The 24435-nt window shown below is 40.3% G+C and overlaps 1 protein-coding gene across 3 annotated transcripts in view; it reads right to left on the bottom strand.

Moving 5' to 3' along the window:
- The window catches only part of MANBA (mannosidase beta), a 149736-nt gene that overhangs the window by 120658 nt on the left and 4643 nt on the right, over positions 1-24435 (bottom strand). For all 3 annotated transcript variants that reach the window (XR_010943172.1, XR_010943171.1, XM_067736853.1), the window contains exons 2-7: positions 21296-21390; positions 19200-19305; positions 18229-18399; positions 16025-16148; positions 6084-6259; positions 5096-5206 (exon numbers count right to left, since the gene is read on the bottom strand). Coding sequence is in view for 1 of the 3 variants with exons in the window: in XM_067736853.1 (XP_067592954.1) it covers positions 5096-5206; positions 6084-6259; positions 16025-16148; positions 18229-18399; positions 19200-19305; positions 21296-21390 (783 nt within the window). In the remaining 2 variants the exon portion in view is untranslated. The remainder of the gene's footprint in view (positions 1-5095; positions 5207-6083; positions 6260-16024; positions 16149-18228; positions 18400-19199; positions 19306-21295; positions 21391-24435) is intronic.

Genomic DNA, 24435 nt, shown 5'->3' with positions numbered 1-24435 from the left:
AAGTCTGTCCATTCTTATAGATGGTAGTGTCATCGCATTGTTGTTTTAATTTGTATTTCCCTGACGACATACGATGTGGGGTATCTTTCCACATGCTTATTTGCTATCTGTATCTCTTCTCTGGTGAGATGTCTGTTAAATGTTTGACCCATTTTTTAATTGGGTTATCTGTTTTCTTATTGTTGAGTTTTAAGAGTTCTTTACGTATTTTGTTTAACAGATGTGTCTCTTGCAAATATTTTCTCCCATCCGTGACTTGTCTTCTCATTCTCTTAACGTTGTCTTTGGCAAAGCAGAAGTCTTTAACTTTAATAAAATCCAGCTTATCAATTATTTCTTTCCATTTAAAATTTTAAACATAAAAATAAGAACTCCAAGAGGTCACAATGAAGTAACTCAGGTTAAGTTTCTTCTTTTTTATAACTACTGCGCTACTGTTTCTAATCTACTTTTAAATGCAAGAATATGTAATAAGACAGGGACTAGGGACATGAAGTGTGCCCAAAACAAGTTTAAACAATTCCAAACTGTTATGAACATACTTTCAAAATGACTGTATGAAGCTAAGTCCCCATGAGCCTGGGGACAACCATATAAAAGTTCTCCAAATTCACTTCCATGTAGAATATAATATTTATTAGAGGGTTAATAATAAAAATATGCTACATTGAAGCCTACACATATGGTATTAAAACTCAAGTACAATTGCACACATGGGTAAAACAGACCAACAAAAGATTTTGGGGGGAGGAATATTTTATCACTGATGTTGCACAGAATTGCCAGAACATACTACTAATAAAAGACAGGCCACCTGTCGTCTACACACAATGCAACCACTTGCTGCCTACACCCAATGCTAACTGCTCCCATAGCCCACTCTGGGTAAGCCACTGCCTGTAGCCATTTTGGAAATGTTTAACTTTGACAGGGAGAAAGATAAAAGAAAGGTGTACTGAGTTGAGCAGTGTTTCCTCAAAATACATGTCATTCAGAAACTCAGAATGTGACCTTATTTGGAAATACGGTCTTTGAACATGCAGTTAGTTAAGTTAAAATGAGGTCATACCAAATTAGGGTGGGCCCCAATCCAGTGGCTAGTATCCTTATAAGAAAAGCAGAGGGACTTCCCTGGTGGTGCAGTGGTTAAGAATCTGCCTGTCAATGCAGGGGACACAGTGCAATCGCTGGTCCGGGAAGATCCCACATGCCACGGAGTAACTAAGCCCATGAGCCACAACTACTGAGCCTGCGCTCTAGAGCCCGCGAGTCACAACTACTGAAGCCCGCGTGCCTAGAGCCCGTGCTCCGCAACAAGAGAAGCCACCGTAGTGAGAAGCCCACGCACTACAACGAAGAGTAGCCCCCGCTCACCGCAACTAGAGAAAAGCCCACGCTCAGCAACGAAGACCCAATGCAGCCAAATATAAATAAATTAAATTAAATTATCAAAAAGAAGGAATGATTGATTTATTGATCTGAAGGGGTGATAATGAGATACAGCTAACTGAGAAAAAGAAAAGAAAAGAAAAGCAGAGGCACACACAGGGAAAAGGCCATATGACGACAGAGGCAGAGATTGGAGTGATGCACCCACAAGCCAAGAAATGCCAAGGACCAGCAGTAACTACCAGAAGCCAGAGGAGACAAGGAAGGATCCTCCCCTGAAAACTTCAGAAGGAACATGGCCCTACCAAAACCTTGATTTTGGACTTCCAGCCTTCAAAGTTGTGAGAAAATAAATTATTTTTATCTTAAGCTACTCATTTGTTATGGCTGTCCTAGGAAACCTGGGAAATACAGAAGGAAACACACTTCACATCTCTGTGGACCCTCAGTATGGATCAAAAGTACAGAAGTGGTCAGAAATACACCTTGATTATTCTGAATTCCATATTTTTTGGCTATGTGCTTTTAAGGTCTTGAGAGAGCCAAGAGTAGCACTTTGAAAGAGGAAGTGGCACTGGGACCTCCCTTTGAAAGAGGAAGTGGCACTGGGACCTCTTTCTGCCCAGTGCATATTGCAAAGATGAAACTGGGAACTCAAGAAACAAAGAACAAAGTGAAGTTTTTAAAAAACAAAACAGTAAAGGAAATCTCCGTTATTTTTCTAATTGTAATAGCTAGGGGCAATCTTTTACCTCTTCTGGCTTGGGAACTGTGCAATATAATTTCTGATTGTGGAATACATATGATTACGTTTTTTTCTTTCCCTACAGTAATTTAATTGGAGAATCTTGATGCCAGGTCAAATATAAACAGCAACTACCTTCTCTTGCTTTCAGCAAAAAGATTTACCTTATATGGGGAATACTTGGAAGAGTCTTACAAAGTAAGTTGTGCTAAAGTGAAATATCAACTAAGTGATTTCCTAGTTTTCCAGAAAGGTAAACCATAACAGTCATTCCAAAATATTTATTATGCCTTTAACACACATACTACCTAGGCAATTCAATACAATCAATTAGTAGAATACAAATATTCAATTAGAGCAGAAAATGGCAAAAACAGTCATGGGGAGGAGTTTCTTTTTTATTCTATTTACCCAGAGTAGCCTCTCCCACTACCATTTAGACACAAAACTTTCTTTTGTGTTAAAAAATCAAGTTGGTTTCCTAAACTGATAAAGCCAACTCTCCCAGACTCACATTCTAAGGTCCCTCTTGAAATAACTTGCTTGACAGACTTTATAATATCCCAACATTTGCTTTTATTTTTTAATTAATTTTTTTTTTTTTTTTTTTTTTTTTTGCGGTACGCGGGCCTCTCACTGTTGTGGCCTCTCCCGTTGCGGAGCACAGGCTCCGGACGCGCAGGCTCAGCGGCCATGGCTCACGGGCGCAGCCGCTCTGCGGCATGTGGGATCTTCCCGGACCAGGGCACGAACCCGTGTCCCCTGCATCGGCAGGCGGACTCTCAACCACTGCGCCACCAGGGAAGCCCTAATTTATTTATTTTTGAAGTACTCATTAATTATCTCCCCTCATACTTAAACCATTTGCTCCGAAGTTACTCCTTTTAACAACACCAACAAAAATCTCAGTCATCAAGATATTCTTTCCCGTCCAAAAGAAATAGAGTCAGCACTTTCCCTTCCCCACAGCACCTGCATTCTTTTTGTGACCCAGTACATCTCTGCCTGCATGGGCTGCAACCAAAATCTGTAACTTCCCCAAGGCGTTCCGTCGGAGACTGTGCTGTCGTCTTCTGACGTGCCCAGTAAACAAAAGATTAAAACGCATACGTCTAACGTCGATGGAAGACAGGCAAGAAAGATATAAACCTAGCAATATGGATTTCAGTGAGATACTTTAAAAACAGAAATATTTTTGCATAAAGCAAGCCCAGGATAACAATGAAACCATCAGGAAACATGAGCAGTAAAGAGCAGATAGGGAGAGGCCAGTGATGAAGGAAGAATTCCCCTCTGACACAGTACCGAGTGTTAGCGAACATGGGAGCGTGCAGAGTAAAGGTGAAATACAAACACTTTGGAAAACAATTTAGCAACCTCTGTAAAAGCTGAACCCATGCCTACCCTATGATCCAGCAATCCCACTCCAGCAGGAATGCTGTTGGGGGCATATGTGCTCCGAGTGTCATACGATAAAGTTCATAGCAGCATTATCCGGGAAAGCCAAAACTGGAAACTACCCAAATTCAACAGCAGAATGTGTAATACAATGAAATAGTACAAAGCAATGTAAGTAAACAAACTGCAGCTACACACCACAACATATCTAAATGTCACAGATATAATGTTGAGCCAAGTTAGCCAGTCATAAAAGAATATAAACTATGTGGTTCTATGTACATAACATTTAAAAACAGGCAAAAAATAGAATATAGTGTTATAAGTCAGGACAGTGGATCTTCGGGAAGGAAAGGGGGCAGTGATTGGGGAAGCTCGCACAGAGTGGGGAAGCTCTGAGGTGCTAGTAATGTTCCTGTTTCTGGATCAGGATGACAGTCACGTGAGTTCATTTTCTGATCATTCGTTAAGTGTTCCATTTATGTTCTGGTTTTTTTCTCTTGTGTGTTATACTACACAATAAATAAATAAAAAGAAACCCCAGTCTGACACATTCCCACTAACCAAAGGCTGGAAGGAAATCAAACTGAGAGATTCCCGCCAGGAAACAGATACTGACGGCACATAGCAGTCGAATTTCTTGCTTGCTGAAACACTGGCAGGTCTGAAAACATTAAGAAATTCGGGACTGCCAAGAAACTGAATTCCCTGGAAGACCTACCCTGGATGGAAACAAAGGTGAATTAGGTATCAGCTCTCTTACCAAATTTGGCAATAACCTATACTTTTAATCTAAATTTCAAAAGCAAACATTGATTCCTGAAACTTGCAAAACAGCTCAAATTTTTAAAGCATACTGGTTTCCTCTTTTGAGCAATCATGGAAGTGCAGGGAGGCACAAGAGATCATTCAATCCAACCTCTACCATCCCAGTCAAGTGGACAAATAGACAAACACTCTTTAGAGTTCCCACTGCCAATGAATTCTGAGATGTTCCTCAGTTACCTGTTCTAGAATAAACAACCTCGACTAGGGCATAGCCTCTCCTGAGAGTAACCTTGATCTTATATGCTCCACTTCAAGCTCTCGTCCTGCCCCACACCTAAATGAAAAAATACCATAGGGCTTCCCTGGTGGCGCAGTGGTTGAGAGTCCGCCTGCCGATGCTAGGGGATGCAGGTTCGTGCCCCGGTCCGGGAAGATCCCACATGCCGCGGAGCGGCTGGGCCCGTGAGCCATGGCGGCTGAGCCTGCGCGTCTGGAGCCCGTGCTCCGCAACGGGAGAAGTCACAACAGTGAGAGGCCCGCATACCGCAAAAAAAAAAAAACACACAGTAGGAGAATATTTATAAATAAAATAATGTGCAAAGTCTGGTCCGTTAAAAAATATAAATATACACATACCAGAAGCTTTTGAATGAATATAACTATTACTACTAATTATCTCTGAGTGGTGGGGTTGCAGAAGCTTTGTTGGTTTCTTCTTTTCCTACAAAGATCTGTATTGCTATTTTAACAAGAAATATACTTTTTTTTCACAAATATCTTAAAGTATTTGCTTACCTTAGCTGATTTTTCAAAACTTAAGCCTCCATCCAGCTTAAAAAGAACTGTCATGTTGTACCCAGTCTGGTTTCCATGTCCATGAGGCCACCAAGTTTCTATAGTAACACTCTTTAAAAAAATAATATATCAGTCTAAGTAATCTGTGGCATATTTTCAGCAAAATAATATAGTAATTCAGAGCATCACATCAATTTCTCATAGACGAGCACAGAGCAATATAAATCTCTCTCCTTGTATTATGCCAAATTATACCAATCCATAGATAATATTTAAAAATCAACATGATAGGAGTTTAGCATGGATTAATATACCAGAAGGGAAGGGAAATAACAAAATAACATGGGCATTCAGAAAAACAGCTCTTCCCATTGCAACACTCAGCTAACATGCATTCTACATTCTTAACATTTAGAATTGGACTTTGAGGTTAACTCTTCTTTCAAGCCCAGAACTAGAAAAGCGTTTTGAGTTCTTACTTTATCTGAACAGTTACTGAATGCTGATTTGCTCTATCCTTTTCAGCTCACAATTGTCAATTAGAGGAATAAGAAAAGGTAAAATCCAGTTCACTCCTACTTACGAAAGATCGTAAGTTTAGAATTAGAATTCTGTATGTAGAATAAGTACCAATATTCAAAATAGTTTACAAATACCAAAAATAATCACAGCATTGAAGTATGATGCTTAGAATGTATTTTGGATTTAGGATACTCCAAATACTGCAAAAAAGTTAAAATATAACACACCTGACTTTTTGAGAGGAGAGGATGCCAAATTAATCATGTAACCTCCGTTTTCTTAATCTTAAAATTTGGGAAAATCATTCCTTAGCTTGCACACACACAAAATGTATAACCAATTAAAAGTAAAGAAAAAAATGGAAAAAGTACACTTTTCTTTAATACTCAGGTCCTTTTTTCTAAGCATTTCTTTTGAACAACACTGCTTTTCATCTTAGTGCTTCTCGGGAAGTACCATCATTCACCTTGTCAATTTTCACAAAGAGTTTAACAATCCTTTCCCCATGCTGAAGTTCAACGCTGTTTGTCTGTTGTATTTTTAATTCAGGGATGGCTATAATCGCTTGACCCAAAACTGGCTTTGAACTGATAACATCAAAAGAAGACTCTATTTCAAGATTCCACTCCTGGATATTATTATCTAAGGTACAAAGAGAAAAAGAAAAAATACATATATATTATGTAGGATTCACTGAAAAAAAGGCCAACGCAGCTTCTAAACTATAAGTGCTCCACAAATGCAATCCTGATCAAAAGTTCAGTGAAAATTCTCTTTTAATGTTTAGAGTTTAATCCTTAATTCTGAAGAAGAATAACCAAAATTATATTTTTATATATACTTCTACTCTAAAAATGTTACAATCATAAGTCACAAAAACTTTATAAATACGGCACAAATAGAAAATTACAAATGAAAAGATAACATAAATCTTCCAAGATTTATCAGTCTTGATTTATCAAACATACTTGCTTGTTCCTTTTTATAAAGTAAAAATACTGAGGGTTTTTAAGCCATATAATAAGTTAGAAACTTAGGTGTATTCGAATTAATCCAATGTGGAAAAAATAAAGATGCATTTTAAATGTAATTATTTATCCAATAAATGTATACTGAGAACCATCTAAGTGCCATGTTCTTTGCTAAGTGATGGAACTTAAACAGTCACCAGGGTAAATAAACATGGCCCCTGCCCTCATGAGCTAAGGGTCTAATGGGATGTGGACAAGTACAAACGTGTGATAATACTAGGATAGGAGAATTAAAGGTTGTTTAGAAAAATATTCATATTCCCTTTACCACATTTTTATTGTTCTTATTGTTCTATAAGGTAAATTCCACTACTATCATCATTTTATAAATGAGAAAACTGAGACAGAGAAATTAAGTAACTTGCCCAAGATCACACAGCTAGTAAGTGGCAGATGTGAACCAAGACAGTCTAAAACTAGAGACCTCGAAAACATTTAACCTCTAAATTCTGCCAACTCAATCCACATAATTTCCCCCAAACCACATCTTAGTGGTGCTCAGGAGTTTTACAGTGGGCAGAGGATCTTATTATATAGGAGAACATTTAACAATGTCAAGCTATGCTAGACATCAAATATGTCCTTTGGCTGAGTCTTTGACCAAAACAGCACAGATTCACAAAACTGGTGAACTAGAAGTATGCTGACAGATCACCTGGTCTACTTTCTGATGTGTTTGATTCCCTCTAGACCACAGGCTAGCAAACTATGGTCCTTGGGCCAAATCTGGACCACCTCCTATTTTTATAAATTAAATTTTATTGGAACACAGCTGCTATGGACTGAATTGTATCATTCCCCCCAAAATCCATATGTTGAAGCCCTAACCCCTAATGTGATTCTATCTGGAGAGAGGGTTTTTTTAGGAGGTAATTAGGTTAAATGAGTTCATAAGGGTGGGGTCCTATTCTGATAGGACAGTAGGCTTATAAGAAGAGGAAGAGATCCATTTCTTTCTTTCTCTCGCTCTCTCCCCGCACACCCCCTCAGCCCCCAACCACGTGAGAACACAACTAGAAAGTTGGCCATCTACAAGCCAGGAAGCAGGCCCTCAACACAAAGCAAATCAGCCGGCACCTTCATCTTGGACTTCCCAGCTTCCAGCACTGTAAGAAGTCAATTTCTGTGGCTGAAGCCGACCAGTCTTTGGTATTTCGTCATGGCAGCCCAGCAGGCCAGACAGCAGCCATGCCCACATTTTACGTATTGTCTTCAGTCGCCTTCATGCTACAAAGGCAGAGTTGAGTAACTGCAACAAAGGCCATATGGCCCCAAAAGCGAAAATGCTCACTAGCTGACCCTTTACAGAAAAAGTTTGCTGATCTCTACCTTAATATATTTCCCCTGAAAGGCCATTCTAATCTGTCTTTAATATCTTTAATATAATGACAAAAACCTCTGCCTCCCTTTCTGCTAGCCTTGACTATTGGAAAGTCGTCCTCTACACTGATGTGAAATCCACTTTTCTTTCATTTCCACCTAGAGATTTTAGTTCTGCCCTCTAGGCCTCTCCTACCAACCAATAACCACCAAGTTCAAGCACGCTCCCTGGGACTTCCCTGGCGGTCCAGTGGTTAAGATTCCACCTTCCAATGCAGGTGGTACGGGTTTGATCCCTGGTCAGGGAACTAAGATCCCACATGCCGTGCAGCATAGCCAAAATTTTTTTTAAAAAGGCAGGCTCCTTGGCCGTTTCCTATCACTTCTTCAGCAGAGAATCAGCTGCTTGTAAGGGCCTCCAGAAGGAAGACAAACAGAGTAATTCCCAAAGGTTACTGGCAAAATTGTCCAGTTTCTATTGCTTCTAACATGGAAGGTTCTAAAGTAAATCGGCACCCCTCTGGAGCTCATCCTGTTAACTCCCTCGGGTGCCACTAAATGAAAACACTAAAGCTGAGGAATTAAAAACCCAACATGAGGATTTACAAGCCTATCGTGTCATTACCAAATACCCTACAACAACATATTCTGCACTCTTTTCTTCTTCCAAATGAAGTACAACCCTTCCTTCCAGGAGGAGAATTCCATGGAGAATTTCAGTAGTTTAGGTTCACAGAGCATACTGAGAGTCTTAAATAATAATTTTCCTGGTATTACCTGGTCACTTCTTTTCACTGGCTAATTTTAAAATGTATAATCTTATTTCTAGTTAAGGAGAGCGCCCCCTTATAAATCAAGATCCATTTCTAGAATGGAGCTTCCCAGCATATCTCTTCCAGCACTAACAAGTTATCCTTTCCTAAAGAATACCTATCACCCCCAGCTCTCCTGAAGTGGAATGCAAGATCATTTCAAAAATGGACAAAGTACCGGGGATGGGATAAGAAAGAAGAAAGTTTACTAAATGACTTAAAATCCCCTCCCAGGTCTCCCTCTCAATGACACCAAGTTTTGCATCCTTCCTCACCCTGACTAATCAACCCTGGGCCCAAACAGGACAGGAACTCCTTATCAAAACAGGGTGGAGAGCAAGCTGATGAGTTCTCTCTAAAACTTGAGGCCTTCCCTGGCCTGGAGCCTCAGCGATGTCCTAGCTGATGCCCTGCTCCCTGCAGAAGACACTACAGTCTATAGTTTGTTCCATTTAACCTCAACCAGGTGGGCAACCCAGGGCATGGCAGAGAATGTGGTTCTGGCCATTGACTCATTTTCAGATTCTTCCAAAGCTGATTCAGTGAGGTTTCTTCAAAAACAAACAAACAAATCACCATGAGTCTGACTCGGATGGGAATTTGTAGAAAGGGTAACCAGCCTCACAGCCCAGATGAACGTGTGCTGCTTCTTCATGCAAACAATCTTCAGGACAACTCCAATTTGTGTAGATGTGGCCAATACATTTAACCTTTTCTTCTGTTTTAAATTTATTTGGCTGTGTTGGGTCTTTGTTGCGGCACACGGGATCTTCGTCGCAATGTGCTGGATCTTTTGTTGCGGCATGCGGGGTTCTCTCTAGTTGTGGCATGCAGGCTCTACAGCACGCGGGCTCGGTAGTTGCAGCACAGGGGCTTAGTTGCCCCGTGGCATGTGGGATCCCTACCAGGGATCAAACCCACATCCCCTGCATTGGAAGGTGGATTCTTAACCACTGGACCACCAGGGAAGTCCCAGTACATTAACTTTTAAAACCTTCTAAAATGTGCCAGCTCCTTTTATAGTCCCATATAGTCCACTTCTTTGTCAAGATGTGGTCAGGATAAAAATTAAAAAAAAAAAAAAAACAGCTTTATTTGGTTGTCTAAGAGAAAAAAAAAAAGTATAGGAAGACATGGAGGTAGAAAAATAAGAAGACGGATGAATTACATTAATTCAAGTGTGTCCATAACTACAGAAAGAGTTACTCTCAAACTACACCTTAAGCCTTGCTTTAACTGATTGTAATTAAGCCTCAAATATCAGTACCTTCATTTAATCATATATCTAGCTTCAAAAAAAACTGGTTCTTCCACACTTATACCCTCACTAGGCTGTAATGAGTGCTGTAATTTACAAACACAAGGAAAGAACTGTAGAATGTTAGAGGCAAAAGAAACTTGGCCGTCTCCTAGTTACTTTGCAGTTGTGGTATTTGAGGCCTTGACTGCAGAACTAGCTCAAAGCTCCCGAGCCAGTGGACAGGACAAGGGCCCAGGTTTCCTAACTCCAGTGCTCTCTACCTTCCACTCATCTCCCACAGAGGCGCCTATCAAAAAGAAAGACACTAGCAGGCACGCACAGATTGAAATTTGCATATGAATAATGAGGAAGACCAAAAGCAAAGGTGCTTTTTGTCCTTCAGAATCCTAAGTCCTAATAGCAAATACGTATAATGTGAAACAAAGCATTTGAAGGGACTGTAACCATAAAATATTAGCCTCTTAATATGAGCGTCTTTCTAAAAAAGAAAAAACACTGAAATCTACAAACATAAAGAATGTGTCTGACCTTCCACTAAATGCATAATTACATGGTGCCACAGTTCCTCCATTTGTCAAAACACTATCTTTGTAACCTAAACTACCTGACAAAGGCACGACAACAGTTATGTGAGCATTTCTGCCAAACAGTGGAAATATATTTCTTGAATAATTACTGTCTGTGAAACTTGACAGGCACTATAAATTATACCCCAATCACAAACAGCAAAGATGTTGAATCTACTTAAAGAAACAAAATATACCCGAAGGTCACAGTTAAGAATACAGGATGGGGCTTCCCTGGTGGCGCAGTGGTTGAGAGTCCGCCTGCCGATGCAGTGGACGCGGGTTCGTGCCCCGGTCCGGGAAGATCCCACATGCCGCGGAGCGGCTGGGCCCGTGAGCCATGGCCGCCGGGCCTGCGCGTCCGGAGCCTGTGCTCCGCAACAGGGGAGGCCACAGCAGTGAGAGGCCCGCGTACCGCAAAAAAAAAAAAAGAATACAGGATGGCATTTGGAAGGGCTAAGAACCAGCAGGGACATGCAAGCACACTCAGGTCAGCATGGGATGGATCTGCAAACATTGGTGGACGGCTCATGTAAGATGTAAAAGATGCTTCCTCTCACTGGGGGGCAAGCTATTCAAACATGGCTGCCCTGATTAGCCCTACTGAGCGCCTCCCAGCTCCGCCTCCTACCTGCTCGCTTCATCTTGCATCTTTCATAGGTGATGCAAAGCTGCAATGAAGAGATAGCCTTGTGCATCTGAAGGAACAGCAATGACAACGAGCCACAGAATGCTGAAATTCAAACATAGGATACATCCCCATGCTCCTGCCAGAATTAGAGGACAGACTACAGTAGCTGCTTTTCAAAGAGCTAACAGCTTGCATTAGCCAGAAAAGCAGGCTTATAGTTAGTTACAACAGCTGTTTTCCCCTTCTTTCCCAAGCAGCAAGATCTCCTTGCCTATTCAGCAGGACAAAATCCTCAAAGATGAAATCAAAACAAAACAGACACAAAGCAAAATCCCGCCACCCCCCCCCCCCACCAAACAACATAAATTGGTAAGTTCTAGAGAAAAAAAAAAATCGACTTACACAACAAGGCAGCTACTCAGAGATCATTCAAGCAACCTACCTACCCATAAATATATTTTCGAGGGTGAATACCATCATTTTATGGGTAATGAAAAAGTGATTCAAAATGAATGTAAGAAAAAAGTGAATGCATGCTTGCATTCAAAAAGGAATGCAATAAACAAGGCACTGAGCAAGACTGACAAATCTTTGCTACGTTGTAATATTATATTCTCTATATTAAGCTGTAAGCAAAGGGCAGCAATGACCTTCAATAAAGGCCACTGTTGGGCAGGCTAGGGTCTAGCTAGGAGCTAGGCCCACTCTTCCAACTCAAAGCCTATGTCTTCAAGAATGAAGAGACGGGGTGCTTTAGGCTAAGGCCGCAAGTAAATGTGGATACGGTCGGGAAGGCAGCATCTCTGAGGAACGGAATTGCCCAAGCACAGGTCAAAGACCCACAGCTCACCTCAGCTCAACAGGAAGATATACATGTTGAAAAACATCTCTATTTTATTTCTTTCTAACTGCGGTAACAGAAGATTACACAATGCAGTGTTTCATCAGAACATACTTATTATATATTTGGACTTAATATGTCTATGTAACCTTAAGAAAAGTTCATGAAACTAGACAACCATCCCTCCCTAACAAATTTTAGGGCCTAATATGAACAATTTACATTAGATTACAAATATGAAAGACTTAGCATGGAGATGATCAATAAATGAATATATGTCTAGCTCTCTCTCTCACACACACACACACAGACATTCAAATAAATATTTTCTAATGACGTTTTAGAGAAAGTCACATCAATAAGTTGGTATCTCTCAAAACCCAGATAAATGACAAGAGCCTAAGACATAATGAGAGTAACTCTTGTTTCCCTTTGACCTCAGTATTTTTTCCAAATATAAATTTGCTTTTATTACCTTAAATATTAAGAATATGTGAAAATCATTTAGGAAGCTGAGGTTAGGGCAAAATCAAACAAATGACCAAAGGATATTCAAAAGTATAAAAGTTTAGAAACCACTATGCTAAGGATTAAGAATGCAGAAAAGAAAATATATATATATATATACATAAAGCAAATTAATTCACAAAAATTTCAAGTTAGTTTTTAAAAGTCTAACAGCCTTTTTTCTGTCATATTTTATACAATTAAACTGGGGAACTATGGTTGGTCATTTGGTCCTTAGGGTTAAACTCACTAATTTTAAATTAAGAAATAAATTAAACATTTGGAAAAGCAAAAAGGTTATTTTCTTCTAGCCTCAATAGGCAGAAAGCAGAAAGTGCTACAAAGTCAAAGTAGTTTAGCCTTTCATAATAAGCTGGCTGAAATTACTAGATACTAGATTAGTTTAACTGCTTTCTTCCCTTATTATAGAGACAATATAGGCTCAATATAAAAATTTAGAAGAATAAAATACAAACTATCTGTAGTACTATTATACAGAGATTAGCCACTGCTTGCATTAGTTTTGACTAACCTCATTTCACACTTAAATTTTAAAAATGAATACAGTATTTGATTTTAAATAAAAATTACATGTATCTACTTTTGATTATGAACTAATCCTTTTAAAAAATGTTTAGTAACTCTCAATGCCTGCCTCAAACTGTGTACCAAATAAATGCAAAAAGTATCCAGAATATATTAGTTTATTCTCTATTATTTTCAACTTCTAAGTTTCTATTGATTTCAGTAATGATTGCTATCTTCCAAATGCAAACTGAAAAAAAAAATTCTGAAAAAATCCTAAAGGAAGTTCCTCTCCTAATGCTTTCATAAGTTTATGCTTCAATTTTCTCTATTACATCAAGTAACCAAACTGAAATCTATAAAATTAATCAAAAATATAAGAATTACTGCTTAATATGCACAGGACACATCTTCTGAACAGGAAAGATATTCTTCCCTATGTTAAGTACAAAATATATTGTAGTCATAAAACATCAAAAATGTAGTTGATATGGATAACTGATTACACCGAGTCTAAATTAAATTTTAAGCATCACTTGAATTGATTTAATTCAAATAAAATTCGCTCAGTCACTAATGGTGAATAAACTGAACCCTAATGACTCATACTCAGGAAGAAATGTTTAGCTTCATATTCAAAATTTTAAATTAAACTAGAGCAGTGTTATTCAAATTTTTTCAGATATCAGGATACCTGGAACTCACAGCACTTTTTGCTAACCACCTAAAACACTGATTAAACTTCAAAACTATTAAATAAATAACTTTTGGCAAAACCAGACCCCTTCTTACAGTAGGTTTTATTATATACACCTGAGAAAAATTACGGGTGGGGATGGGGGGGAGTGAACCATTATGTATTTGATTTCATAGCAAGGCTCAATTCGGGTTGAGCCTCTGAAGAAAAGTTTGAGAAACACTAAACTAGAAAGCTCTAAACAGCCACATTTATATGTGCAATTTACATTAGATCTTCCAATGCCTTTTAAGCATTTAAAAATGCCAGCAGCGGGCTTCCCTGGTGGCGCAGTGGTTGAGAATCTGCCTGCCAATGCAGGGGACACGGGTTCGAGCCCTGGTCTGGGAAGATCTCACATGCCGCGGAGCAACTAGGCCCGTGAGCCACACGACTGAGCCTGCGCGTCTGGAGCCTGTGCTCCGCAACAAGAGAGGCCGCGATAGTAAGAGGCACAGGCACCGCGATGAAGAGTGGCCCCTGCTTGCCGCAGCTAGAGAAAGCCCTCGCACAGAAACGAAGACCCAACACAGCCAAAAATAAATAAATAAATTTATATAAAAAAAAAAATGCCAGCAGCACCTAGTAACTTCCTCAATTATCAACCGTCTCTGATATGCTTTTGTCTTCTGCCTTTAGAAAACACAGATCTGGCTCTATCGAAGAGCAATCTAGGGTCACCAGGGCCCTAAAGACAACAGAACTCTTGTATGGACACACCACATACTTGCTTACAGACTTCATCTAGTTAGGCCTGCAAGGAACTGGACTGAGCATCATGAGTTATCATTTAAAATCCCATTTGCCTCCACCTTCGCCCTGATTTCCCTAACTTCTCAAATCCTTTGATCTCTGGTTTTCTGAACTACTGGGGCTGCCATCCCAAAGACTATGACACAATCTAGTTTGGCTTGATAATTGTTTATATCTCCCCTCCCCACCTCAACCAACTTGCAGGGATGAGTAAACACATTATACTTCTTTTCTATGCCAAATACACACAGTGCTGGGCAAAGAACTCAACAAATATTTGACCAGTTTTTAACCAATTCATTGACATCTGTGAGATTTCTGAGGTTTTCTTTAATGCTCCTTTCAACTGAAAAAGTAGTATTCTTTACCATATAAGAGCTTCTTTAATGCCTTGTCTGTCTTCCAGTTTATTTTCAACTCTTAACAAGGCTGGTATGTCATGGCCTTCAGAGGAGAAAATGTGCAGTGACAGAAAGTCAGCCCAATGATTTAAGCAAACCAAGAACTCAGCACCATGGAGTCTTGAGAGTGACTACAGGGGCAGCAAAAAGGAGTGCAAGCCAGCAGCCCAAATTCTTTTAAGAAACAGCTTGGGAGAACAGAGCTTCCTTCCTTCCCTCCCTTCCTCTTTCCTTTCTTTTCTTTCTTTCATTCCTCCTCTCAGTTTTTATTTTTCAGAATATGTTAAAAGGTAGGTACCCACCTACTTAACTGCTTTATACAGTAAATTTGCATGACAGGGACTTCCTTGGTGGCGCAGTGGTTAAGAATCCGCCTGCCAATGCAGGGGACACGGGTTCATGCCCTGGTCCAGGGAGATCCCACATGCCGCGGAGCAACTAAGCCCGTGCGCCACAACTACTGAAGCCTGCGCGCCTAGAGCCCGTGCTCCGAAACAAGAGAAGCCACGGCAATGAGAAGCCGGCGCACCACAACATAGAGCAGCCCCTGCTTGCCACAACTAGAGAAAGCCCGCGCACAGCAACAAAGACCCAACACAGCCAAAAATAAATAAATTAATTAATTTTTTAAAAATTTTCATGACAAATCAGTTTGTACATATTTTTCACTTTTCTAAATTTAATGTGCCATAATTTTTTTTTTTAAATAAGTCTCTGAAAAGTACAGTTGTCCCTCGGTATCCACAGCAGATTGCTTCCAGGACCTGCTGGAGATACCAAAATCTACTGATGCCCCAAGTCAGCCCTCCACATCCACAGTTCTGAATCGATGGATTCGACAGACCTCGGATCATGTAGTACTGTAGTATTTGTTGAAAAAAATCCACACATAAGTGGACCTGCACAGTTCAAACCCATGTTGTTCAAGGGCCAACTGTATATATATTCAAATTATAAACCCAATTTTTATAACATAGAGGAGGCTCAAAAAAGAAAAACAAGAAATCACAGCTCTTAGCTTACCATATATGGGGGTAAATGTGAAGTAGTTCAGATGACAAATATTATAGGCTTCAATTCTAACATCTTTCCAGATGCCCTGGGTAGGAAAGGAAGGCCCCCAGTCCCAACTAAAGGAACACTGTGCCTGCAATTTTAAGGGAAAAAAAGAAGATCGATTCTAATTACCATGAAACTTAAACATTATGAAAACCTTTTTCTTTTAAAATATTATGTACATGTGTACTAGTTTGCTAGGGCTGCCGTAACAAAATACCAAAAACTGGGTGACTTAAACAATAGAAATTAACTTTCGCATAGCTCTGGAGGCTGGGAAGTCCAAGATCAAGGTGTTGGCAGGTTTGGTTTCCTGGGCTTACAGATGGCCACCTTCTCACTGTGCCCTCACATAGCCTTTTGTATACACACACACAAACACACACACACATGCCCCTAGTGTCTCCCTCTGTTGTCCAAATTTCCTCTTATAAAGACATCAACCATACTGGATCAGCAGTAATCTTAACGGTCTCATTTAACTGAATCACCTCTTTAAAGACCTCATCTCCAAATAGAGTGACATTTTGACCTTAGTGAGGGTTAGGACTTTAATATACAAATTTGGGGGGCACAGAATTAAGTCCATAATAGCGTGTGTGTGTCCCATATACAGCATCTAAAATGACCCAAAATGATCCTCTCCTGGTATTCAGGTCCTTGTGTAATCCCCTCCCCTTGAGTACAGATTAGACCTAATGAATCACTTCTAACCAACAGAATACAACAGCAGTGAGAGCACGTCCAAAATTAGGTTATAAAAGAGTGCACCTTCTGTTTTGGGTGCTCTGTCAGCTCTCTCTTGGCCAAGGGGGAAGTCAGCTGCCATGCTGTAAGGCAGCTCTGTAGAGAGGCCCACATGAGTGAGCCTGGAAGCCCATCTGAGGCCTGCCAATAACCAAACCACATGGGTGAGCTGAGGTAGGCCTCATCCAGGCTTAAGGTGACTGCAGCCCTGGTCCACAGCTTGCCAGTAACCTCATGAGTGACCTTGAGCCAGAGGTACCCAGCTAGGCCACACCTGCATTCCTGACTGACAGAAACTGTGATAATAAATGTTGTTTTAAGCTGATAAGTTTTGGTATAATTGTTACACAGCAATAGATAACTAAAAAAATAATCTATCAACCTAGGAAACATAGTTAAATTTGGCAGAAATGTTCTAAGACCGTAAAATCTAATTATGTACATTTACTCTTCAAAAGCATATTACACTGAAGCAACACAATAGTTACTCTTTAAATTTCTCCCAAATATCTCTGCACCCACTATTATATTTAAATGTAATAACTATAAAGAATGAAGAAACATATTGAAAGATAAAGATACAACAGTTTAAGAAACTCTAACTAGAGTTTCTTGCCAACTCCTATTTCCTCCAGTATGAATTCAGAAATCCTGGTTTCTGAACTTACAGCCCAAAACCAATCAGTTCAACCGGGGCACAGTTGCAGAAGGCTAGTAATAAGAATCACTCATAAACATGAACCCTACAGTCTGGTGAAAAGTTTGATAAACCCAGGTGGTTTTTTAAAAAAATTGTAAAGGGGGAATTCCCTGGTGGTTCACTGGTTAGGACTCCACGCTTCCACTGCAGGGGGCATGGGTTCAATCCCTGGTCAGGGAATTAAGATCCCTGCAAGCATCGTGGCACAGTCAAAAAAAAAAAAAAAAAAATTGTAAAGGTACATTATCAGTCACCTATCTTTCTTCTTTTTCCAACGTTATCTAAGTTCTGAAGCACTCCTCAAGAAGGAAACCTAGAAAGACAAGCTCTCTACAAAAATTTTGTAATTTTTGTTTCTTATTTCTTTTTCTTTTTTTTTTTTTTGCGGTACGCGGGCCTCTCACTGTTGTGGCCTCTCCCGCTGCGGGGCACAGGCTCCGGATGCACAGGCTCAGCGGCCATGGCTCACAGGCCCAGCCGCTCTGCAGCATGTGGGATGCTCCCGGACCAGGGCATGAACCCACATCCCCTGCATTGGCAGGCGGACCCCCAACCACTGCGCCACCAGGGAAGCCCTGGTTCTTATTTCTAATTTTTAAATTCCACTGAGGGGGCAGGAAAGAGATGCCCAACTTCTGAAATACAACTGGAGTCTTCAAACAAGCATTTCATATGCCCTCATCCCATCCTCAAAGCTAAAGCCCCTCCATTGCGAGACTGGTACCTTGCGAATAAAGTTGACATGGCATTCGCCATCCTGCACACGCGGAGGGCAGTTGGGGGGCACGCTGTAGTGAGTGTGAACTTTACTCCTCTGGTCCGCATATATCACTGGTGACTGGAAATGCACCTCAAGGATGTTTACTGCCTGGACCACACGTGTAATATCAAAGCTCTAAATTAAAGGGAAAGAACAAATGTGAAAGTAGCCTCCTGTGTAAAATTTTAGATAGAGGCAGAATGCATGAAAGATGCATAAAATAATTGACATCTTTAGGTTTAGCCTTTTGGCAGGAGAAAGCGCTTCTCCAAAATAGTATAACTTCGTTGCCTACTTTTAGTTATAACTGATCACATTCTCCTACGCAAACATAGATTTCTAGGTTTTCTCCTGCTATTTTTACTGACAGATGATGGTTCTAGGCAAACAGCGCAAGCAGAGACTATCTTTAGCCCTGGAATGTCTGCTCTGGCTATTCACACATGGCTTTGAATTGCCAAGGATTTCCTAGACACTTCGTGATAACCTGACTCTCCGCTATGCATAGTATGTATTTCTAAGTCATAAGTTATTTTCGTTTTGATAAGTCTACCCTTAAAAGGGAAGGGAGATCAGGATACAATCTCTTAAGGTAACTGTTCCAGAAAGGAAGGAACATTTTCTTTTAAAATGGTTTGTCAACTGTCATTTCCCATGAAACTCTGGATTACCAAATTAACAGAGAAGGGAACAGCATTTGTCAAACATTGCCTATGTGCCAAAAACTAATACTGATCACTTTATATAATTAGCTCATTATATCCTCACAATAGTTCCATACGGTTTGAGTGTCTTCATCATTCTACAAATATGGCAACTGAGAGATAAAGTAACTTACCCAGTGCATCCAAGGACCTGTACTTGCCACTCATGATAACAATGAACCCAAATACCTACAAGTGGTTCTTTTTAACCTGATGTCATTATGTACTTACATAGCTTCTGAACATGTTGTCTGTTTCGCCAACAGGAATATTATTGAGCAGGACTACTGTAACTGTATCGACGCCTTCAAAAACCAACTTTACTTTACGCCATTTGCTAAAAAAAGAAGATTTTTAAAACAAGATGTATAGAACATTAACTTAGATAATTAGCCTTTTTTTATTAGTTAAGAATGAAAGGAATAAATATTTCACAGAAAATATACATTGTTAGAAGGGAGTTTGCAATGAAATTTTCAGAAATATTGCTTTAATACATTTTTATGTTGAGTGATCCAGTTTAACTTTCTTCAAAATATTTCAATCACCATAAAATCATGAGCATGACTTCTAATTTCCATGCATTGACTTGTTTCCTAGAACTTCACAAATTCTTATAAGAACCAAGTTAAATAATAGACATAAAACATTGTCACAAACTATTATATTTACTAACACTAAGAGAACGCATTAACCAAGGAACAAGTATCTATGAGTAAACATTATGTGCCCAGCACTCTGCTAAGCCTTACAGGGAACTAAAACAGTCTCTGAATTTAAGGAATCTGCAATCTGATTAGCACTGAAGCCTAAAACACAGGAAACAAAGAGAAAGCTTTCAATCTCTCCTACTTTGTGGTACAGTCTTGTTGGATAGACTACAAGTGCTATCAGAGTTTATGTCATAAGGAAAGACTTCAAGAAGGAGACAAGAGTTTAAAGAAGAACAAAATAAATAAAATGTATACCCATACAATAAAATAGCACTCAGCAATAAAAAGAAATGAAGTACTGGTGAACATGACAACACGGATGAGCTTGAAAACATTATTATGCTAAGTGAAAGAAGCCAGTCACAAAGGACCACATATTATATAATTCCATCTCTTTGAGATTTCCACAAGAAACAAATCCACAGAAATAAAAAATAAATTAGTGGTTGCCTAGGGCTGAGAGAGGGATGGGGGATGGAGGTGCAGGAAGTGGTGCACGATTGGCAACAGTAAGCAGCATATTCACAGACAAGCAGAGAAAATTAAACTTGATCTGCCAATCGAAAGGAAGACACCATCATTCTTAAGCAAGAATGTCATGGTAAAATCAAAATTCGGGAAAGATGAATCATGTTTCTGCATACAAAAGACTGGAGAATAATAAAGGCCTAGGCAAAGGCGGAAACTTAGAAATGAGGAGGCAGGGGCTGAATCAAGAGAAATGATAGGCAAAAATTAACAGGACTCAGAAACAGACCGAATACAGGGAGATGAAGAAAATATATGATGAGCCAAAAACTCCTTGGGCACAGAAGATTGGGAAGAAGGTATTACAGTAAGAGAAATAACGAGGTTGCTAGAATATAAAGCAAGCTTTCAGTGGGAAAGTCAATTGGTTAAATTTCGGATATGTTGAGTTCAAGGTGAAAGAGGACCCCCTATTAGAGATATTTTAAGTATTATCTGGAAATAAGAGCCTGGAACACAGTAACTCCATGATAGTGAGCACTATTTTCTGGCTTTATTTCTTTTTTAAGAAGCTAGTAAATAATTACCCAAAAAAAGGTCATATTAAAGGGACAAAAGGGTTTTTTGTTTTTAATTTAGCAATAATGGTGGTAGATACAACTGGGTTACATTCTGCTACATAGAACATTACTGAAAACTATACCATGGTTTTCCTCGTGGCCTCACGACATAATCTAAGGCCAATGCCTTAGTTGCAGTGGCTGGTTAACGCTACACCAAACAAAGGATGTATCTCTGATCCTACTTGACAATATTGTAAATATAGACACTCTATGGATTACTGGGAGGGCAGGAAAAGGAAAGGCAGATAAGAGAACTGACTAGGTCGAGGTGACTCCATTATAACCACTGGAAAAATGATTGAATAAGACATAATTTTGTGACTAATGATCAGTGGCACCACCCTCATACACAAATCAAAACATAAATCATATATATTCACTTTTATAGTACAGGCTTTAGTCTGACAATGTTCGGATAGGCAACCTAAAGAAACAAAAGATTATCGCAGACAGAAAAAGAACAAAAGTTCAAATAATAATAATAAATGGATAGATATAAATATAGATAGACACACATAAGTACCTCAGGTCAAAAGGGATTTTAAATTTCTTGATATAGGTCCAGTTATCCAAGGCGATCCATCGGTAGTTAAGGTTATTAAATCTGTAATAAGGATCCTGTTGATAAAAATTATGGTAGGTGATTAAAAATGCAAAAATAATTAATTAAATAAACACGAAATACACTATCAATGATAGCTATTTATTACCTAAAAATTAATGAACTCTTGGCTTAAGAGTGCAAGCATTTCGTATGCCGACACATCCCATCCTCAAAGCTAAAGCTCCATCTGTTTAAGAGTCCATTACCTTTCAAACAAAGTTGCCATGGCGTGAGCATACTAAAAATACTAAAAATAATTTTAAACGGAAAAAAAAAAGCCCAACACAATCAAAATACCTGAAATGAAAGAGCTCTGAGATACAACTATTACATAGTTTCATTATGAAAGAACATGTGTGGAGATGAAGATTGGCTTCCTCTGTTAAAACCAAGCACAGAACCTGCAAGGTATCAGCAGAGAATGAACGGCAGCACTTCTTATGGTGCACAGCCATCAGACACTCACCGCCCTCTGGTTCTCACTGTGCGTTTTGCTGCCACTATCCCAGCTGGCCTCAAGAGGAACACTTCTCCTCTACTGCCCAAAGATGAGCAAAACTCCCACTCCTTGGATTTACTCAGCATTTACAAAGTTATTTTTCACTCAGCTTTACTAAGTGAACACAGAAAGGATCTCTGCAGAGAATATACAGGCAGCATAGATACCGTCAAACTTACAGACTTCAGGTTTCCTATATTAGCCTAGACTAGGTCAGCAAACTACAACCCATAGGCCTAATGCAGCTCACTGCCTGTTTTTGTATGGCCAGTGAGCTAAGAATGGACAGGTGTCGATAAAGAAAGTTTTACTGGAGCACAGCCAGGCCCATTCCTTTATAAATTACATACGGCAGTTTTCATGCTACAATAGCAGAGTTGAGTAGACACGACAGAGACCAAATGACCCATGCAGCCTAAAATAGTATCTGGCCCTCTGCCCTAGACAACTGGCCTGCTGGGTGTTCACAGATGCTCTTCCATCTCAGGGTCCAGCCCCAAGTCCTCCCTTCCATAATCCTTACCTCTTTCTTCTCCTACTCATTTTCTACCCTTTACCTCTCAGATGAGGGCTCCCAGGCAGGAGGTGGAACAGAAAATGGTAAGAGAAGTTTCTCAGTTCTAATGTCTGTGAACAACACCACGGCTACATAGAGGGACACAGCACAGGCTCAGAGGGCTTCTCCTTTCCAACTGGGACAGGTCCAAGGGGATTGCCTCAGGAACTGCAACTCCACGTTGAGAGGGAAAAGCCAACTTTGTCTCAGTTCCACAGAGGTAAGGGCTGGCCACTGGCAACAACCAGCTGAGCACTTGCCCAGAGAACAAATCCGCAAGGGGCGCTATAACACCACGGGGTGCGTATCAAAATGGAGAGAAAGGCATCAGCGAGAAACGGCTCCTGCCTGGAAGAAATAATTTTGATAAGATACGAAGAGGGTGGGGGGACTTCCCTGGTGGCCCAGTGGTTAAGAAGCCACCTGCCAATGCAGGGGACAAGGGTTCGAGCCCTGGTCCGGGAAGATCCCACATGCCGCGAAGCAACTAAGCCCGTGCACCACAACTACTGAGCCCGCGTCACACAACTACTGAAGCCCGCGCACCTAGAGCCCGTGCTCCGCAACAAGAGAAGCCACCGCGATGAGAAGCCCGCGCACCGCAACGAAGAGTAGCCCCCGCTCGCCGCAGCTAGAGAAAGCCTGCGCGCAAAAACGAAGGCCCAACGCAGCCAAAAAAAAAAAAGATACCAAAGGGGCAGTCAGTGGTTGACGAGATTTAATAACAACCAATAGGGCTTCCCTGGTGGCGCAGTGGTTGAGAGTCTGCCTGCCGATGCAGGGGACATGGGTTCGTGCCCCGGTCCGGGAAGATCCCACATGCCGCGGAGCAGCTGGGCCCGTGAGCCATGGCCGCTGAGCCTGCGCGTCCGGAGCCTGTGCTCCGCAACGGGAGAGGCCACAACAGTGAGATGCCCGCGTACCGAAATAATAATAACAACCAATAATCACCAAACTGACTTTTAAGGTCTGGTTAATGGTGAGCTTTTGTTCTGCTAAATGGGGTGTGCCAGGCCCAGCCCACTTGCTTCCTTTTCTTCTCTTCCCCACATGCAGGACTCAGCCTCTCCAATGAACTAATATGGAGTAAATATTTAAGGACACGGGTTTGAAGAGGCACCTAGTTATTAACCTGCCCATGTGTCTCCACCCAGCCCTATTTATAACTCTACACTGTGGACTTAATCCAATATATTTAAAAATATCATGACAAGAAAGGTGTGAAGGCTGATGCAGTTGCAAGACGTTAACCTGCGGAGCCTCAGGGCTGGGTGATGATCAGGCTTGTGGGGCACAAGACTCCTTCCTATCCCCCGGCTCCTTGAAGGAAGCTGCATGTCAAGCTCCAGAGGGTAATCTTCTCAGATAAATTTTTTCTAAACAAACAGAATTTAGAAGTTAAATATTTTCTCTTACTTAAAAGAAGCCAATCTGAAAAGGCTACAGACTGTATGATTCCAACTATATGATGCTCTGGAAAAGGCAAAACTATGGAGACAGTAAAAGGATCAGAGGGTACCAGGGATTAAGGAGGAAAGAAGGATGAATAGGCAGAGAACAAAGGATCTCTAGGGCAGTGAAACTACTCTGAATGATACTATGATGGTGGCTGCATATCATTATACATTTGTCAAAATCCATAGAATGTACAACACTAAGAATGAGCTGTAACATAAACTATGGACTTCTGGTGATAATGATGTGTCACTGTAAGGTTCACTGATGGTAACAAATATACCACTCTGGTAGGGGGTGTTGATAGCGGGGCAGCTGGGCATGTGTGGAGACATATAGGAACTGTCTGTATTTTCCATTCAATTTTGTTATGAACCTAAAATTGCTCCAAAACAATAAAATTTATTTTAAAAAATTGCTCTAAGGGCAAATGCCTACCTCCCTAAATTAAAAGTTGCAGAGACTCAGATTACATTTATAATAACTACTGCAAATGCTAAGCAACCAACTTAATTTGGTTCCAGAGTGGTCTGATCCCCTTTGCTCATA

This window comes from Pseudorca crassidens, chromosome 4, assembly GCF_039906515.1.
Source record: "Pseudorca crassidens isolate mPseCra1 chromosome 4, mPseCra1.hap1, whole genome shotgun sequence".
NCBI classification, from domain to species: domain Eukaryota; kingdom Metazoa; phylum Chordata; class Mammalia; order Artiodactyla; family Delphinidae; genus Pseudorca; species Pseudorca crassidens.
This window is presented reverse-complemented; position numbering and strand designations above follow the sequence as displayed.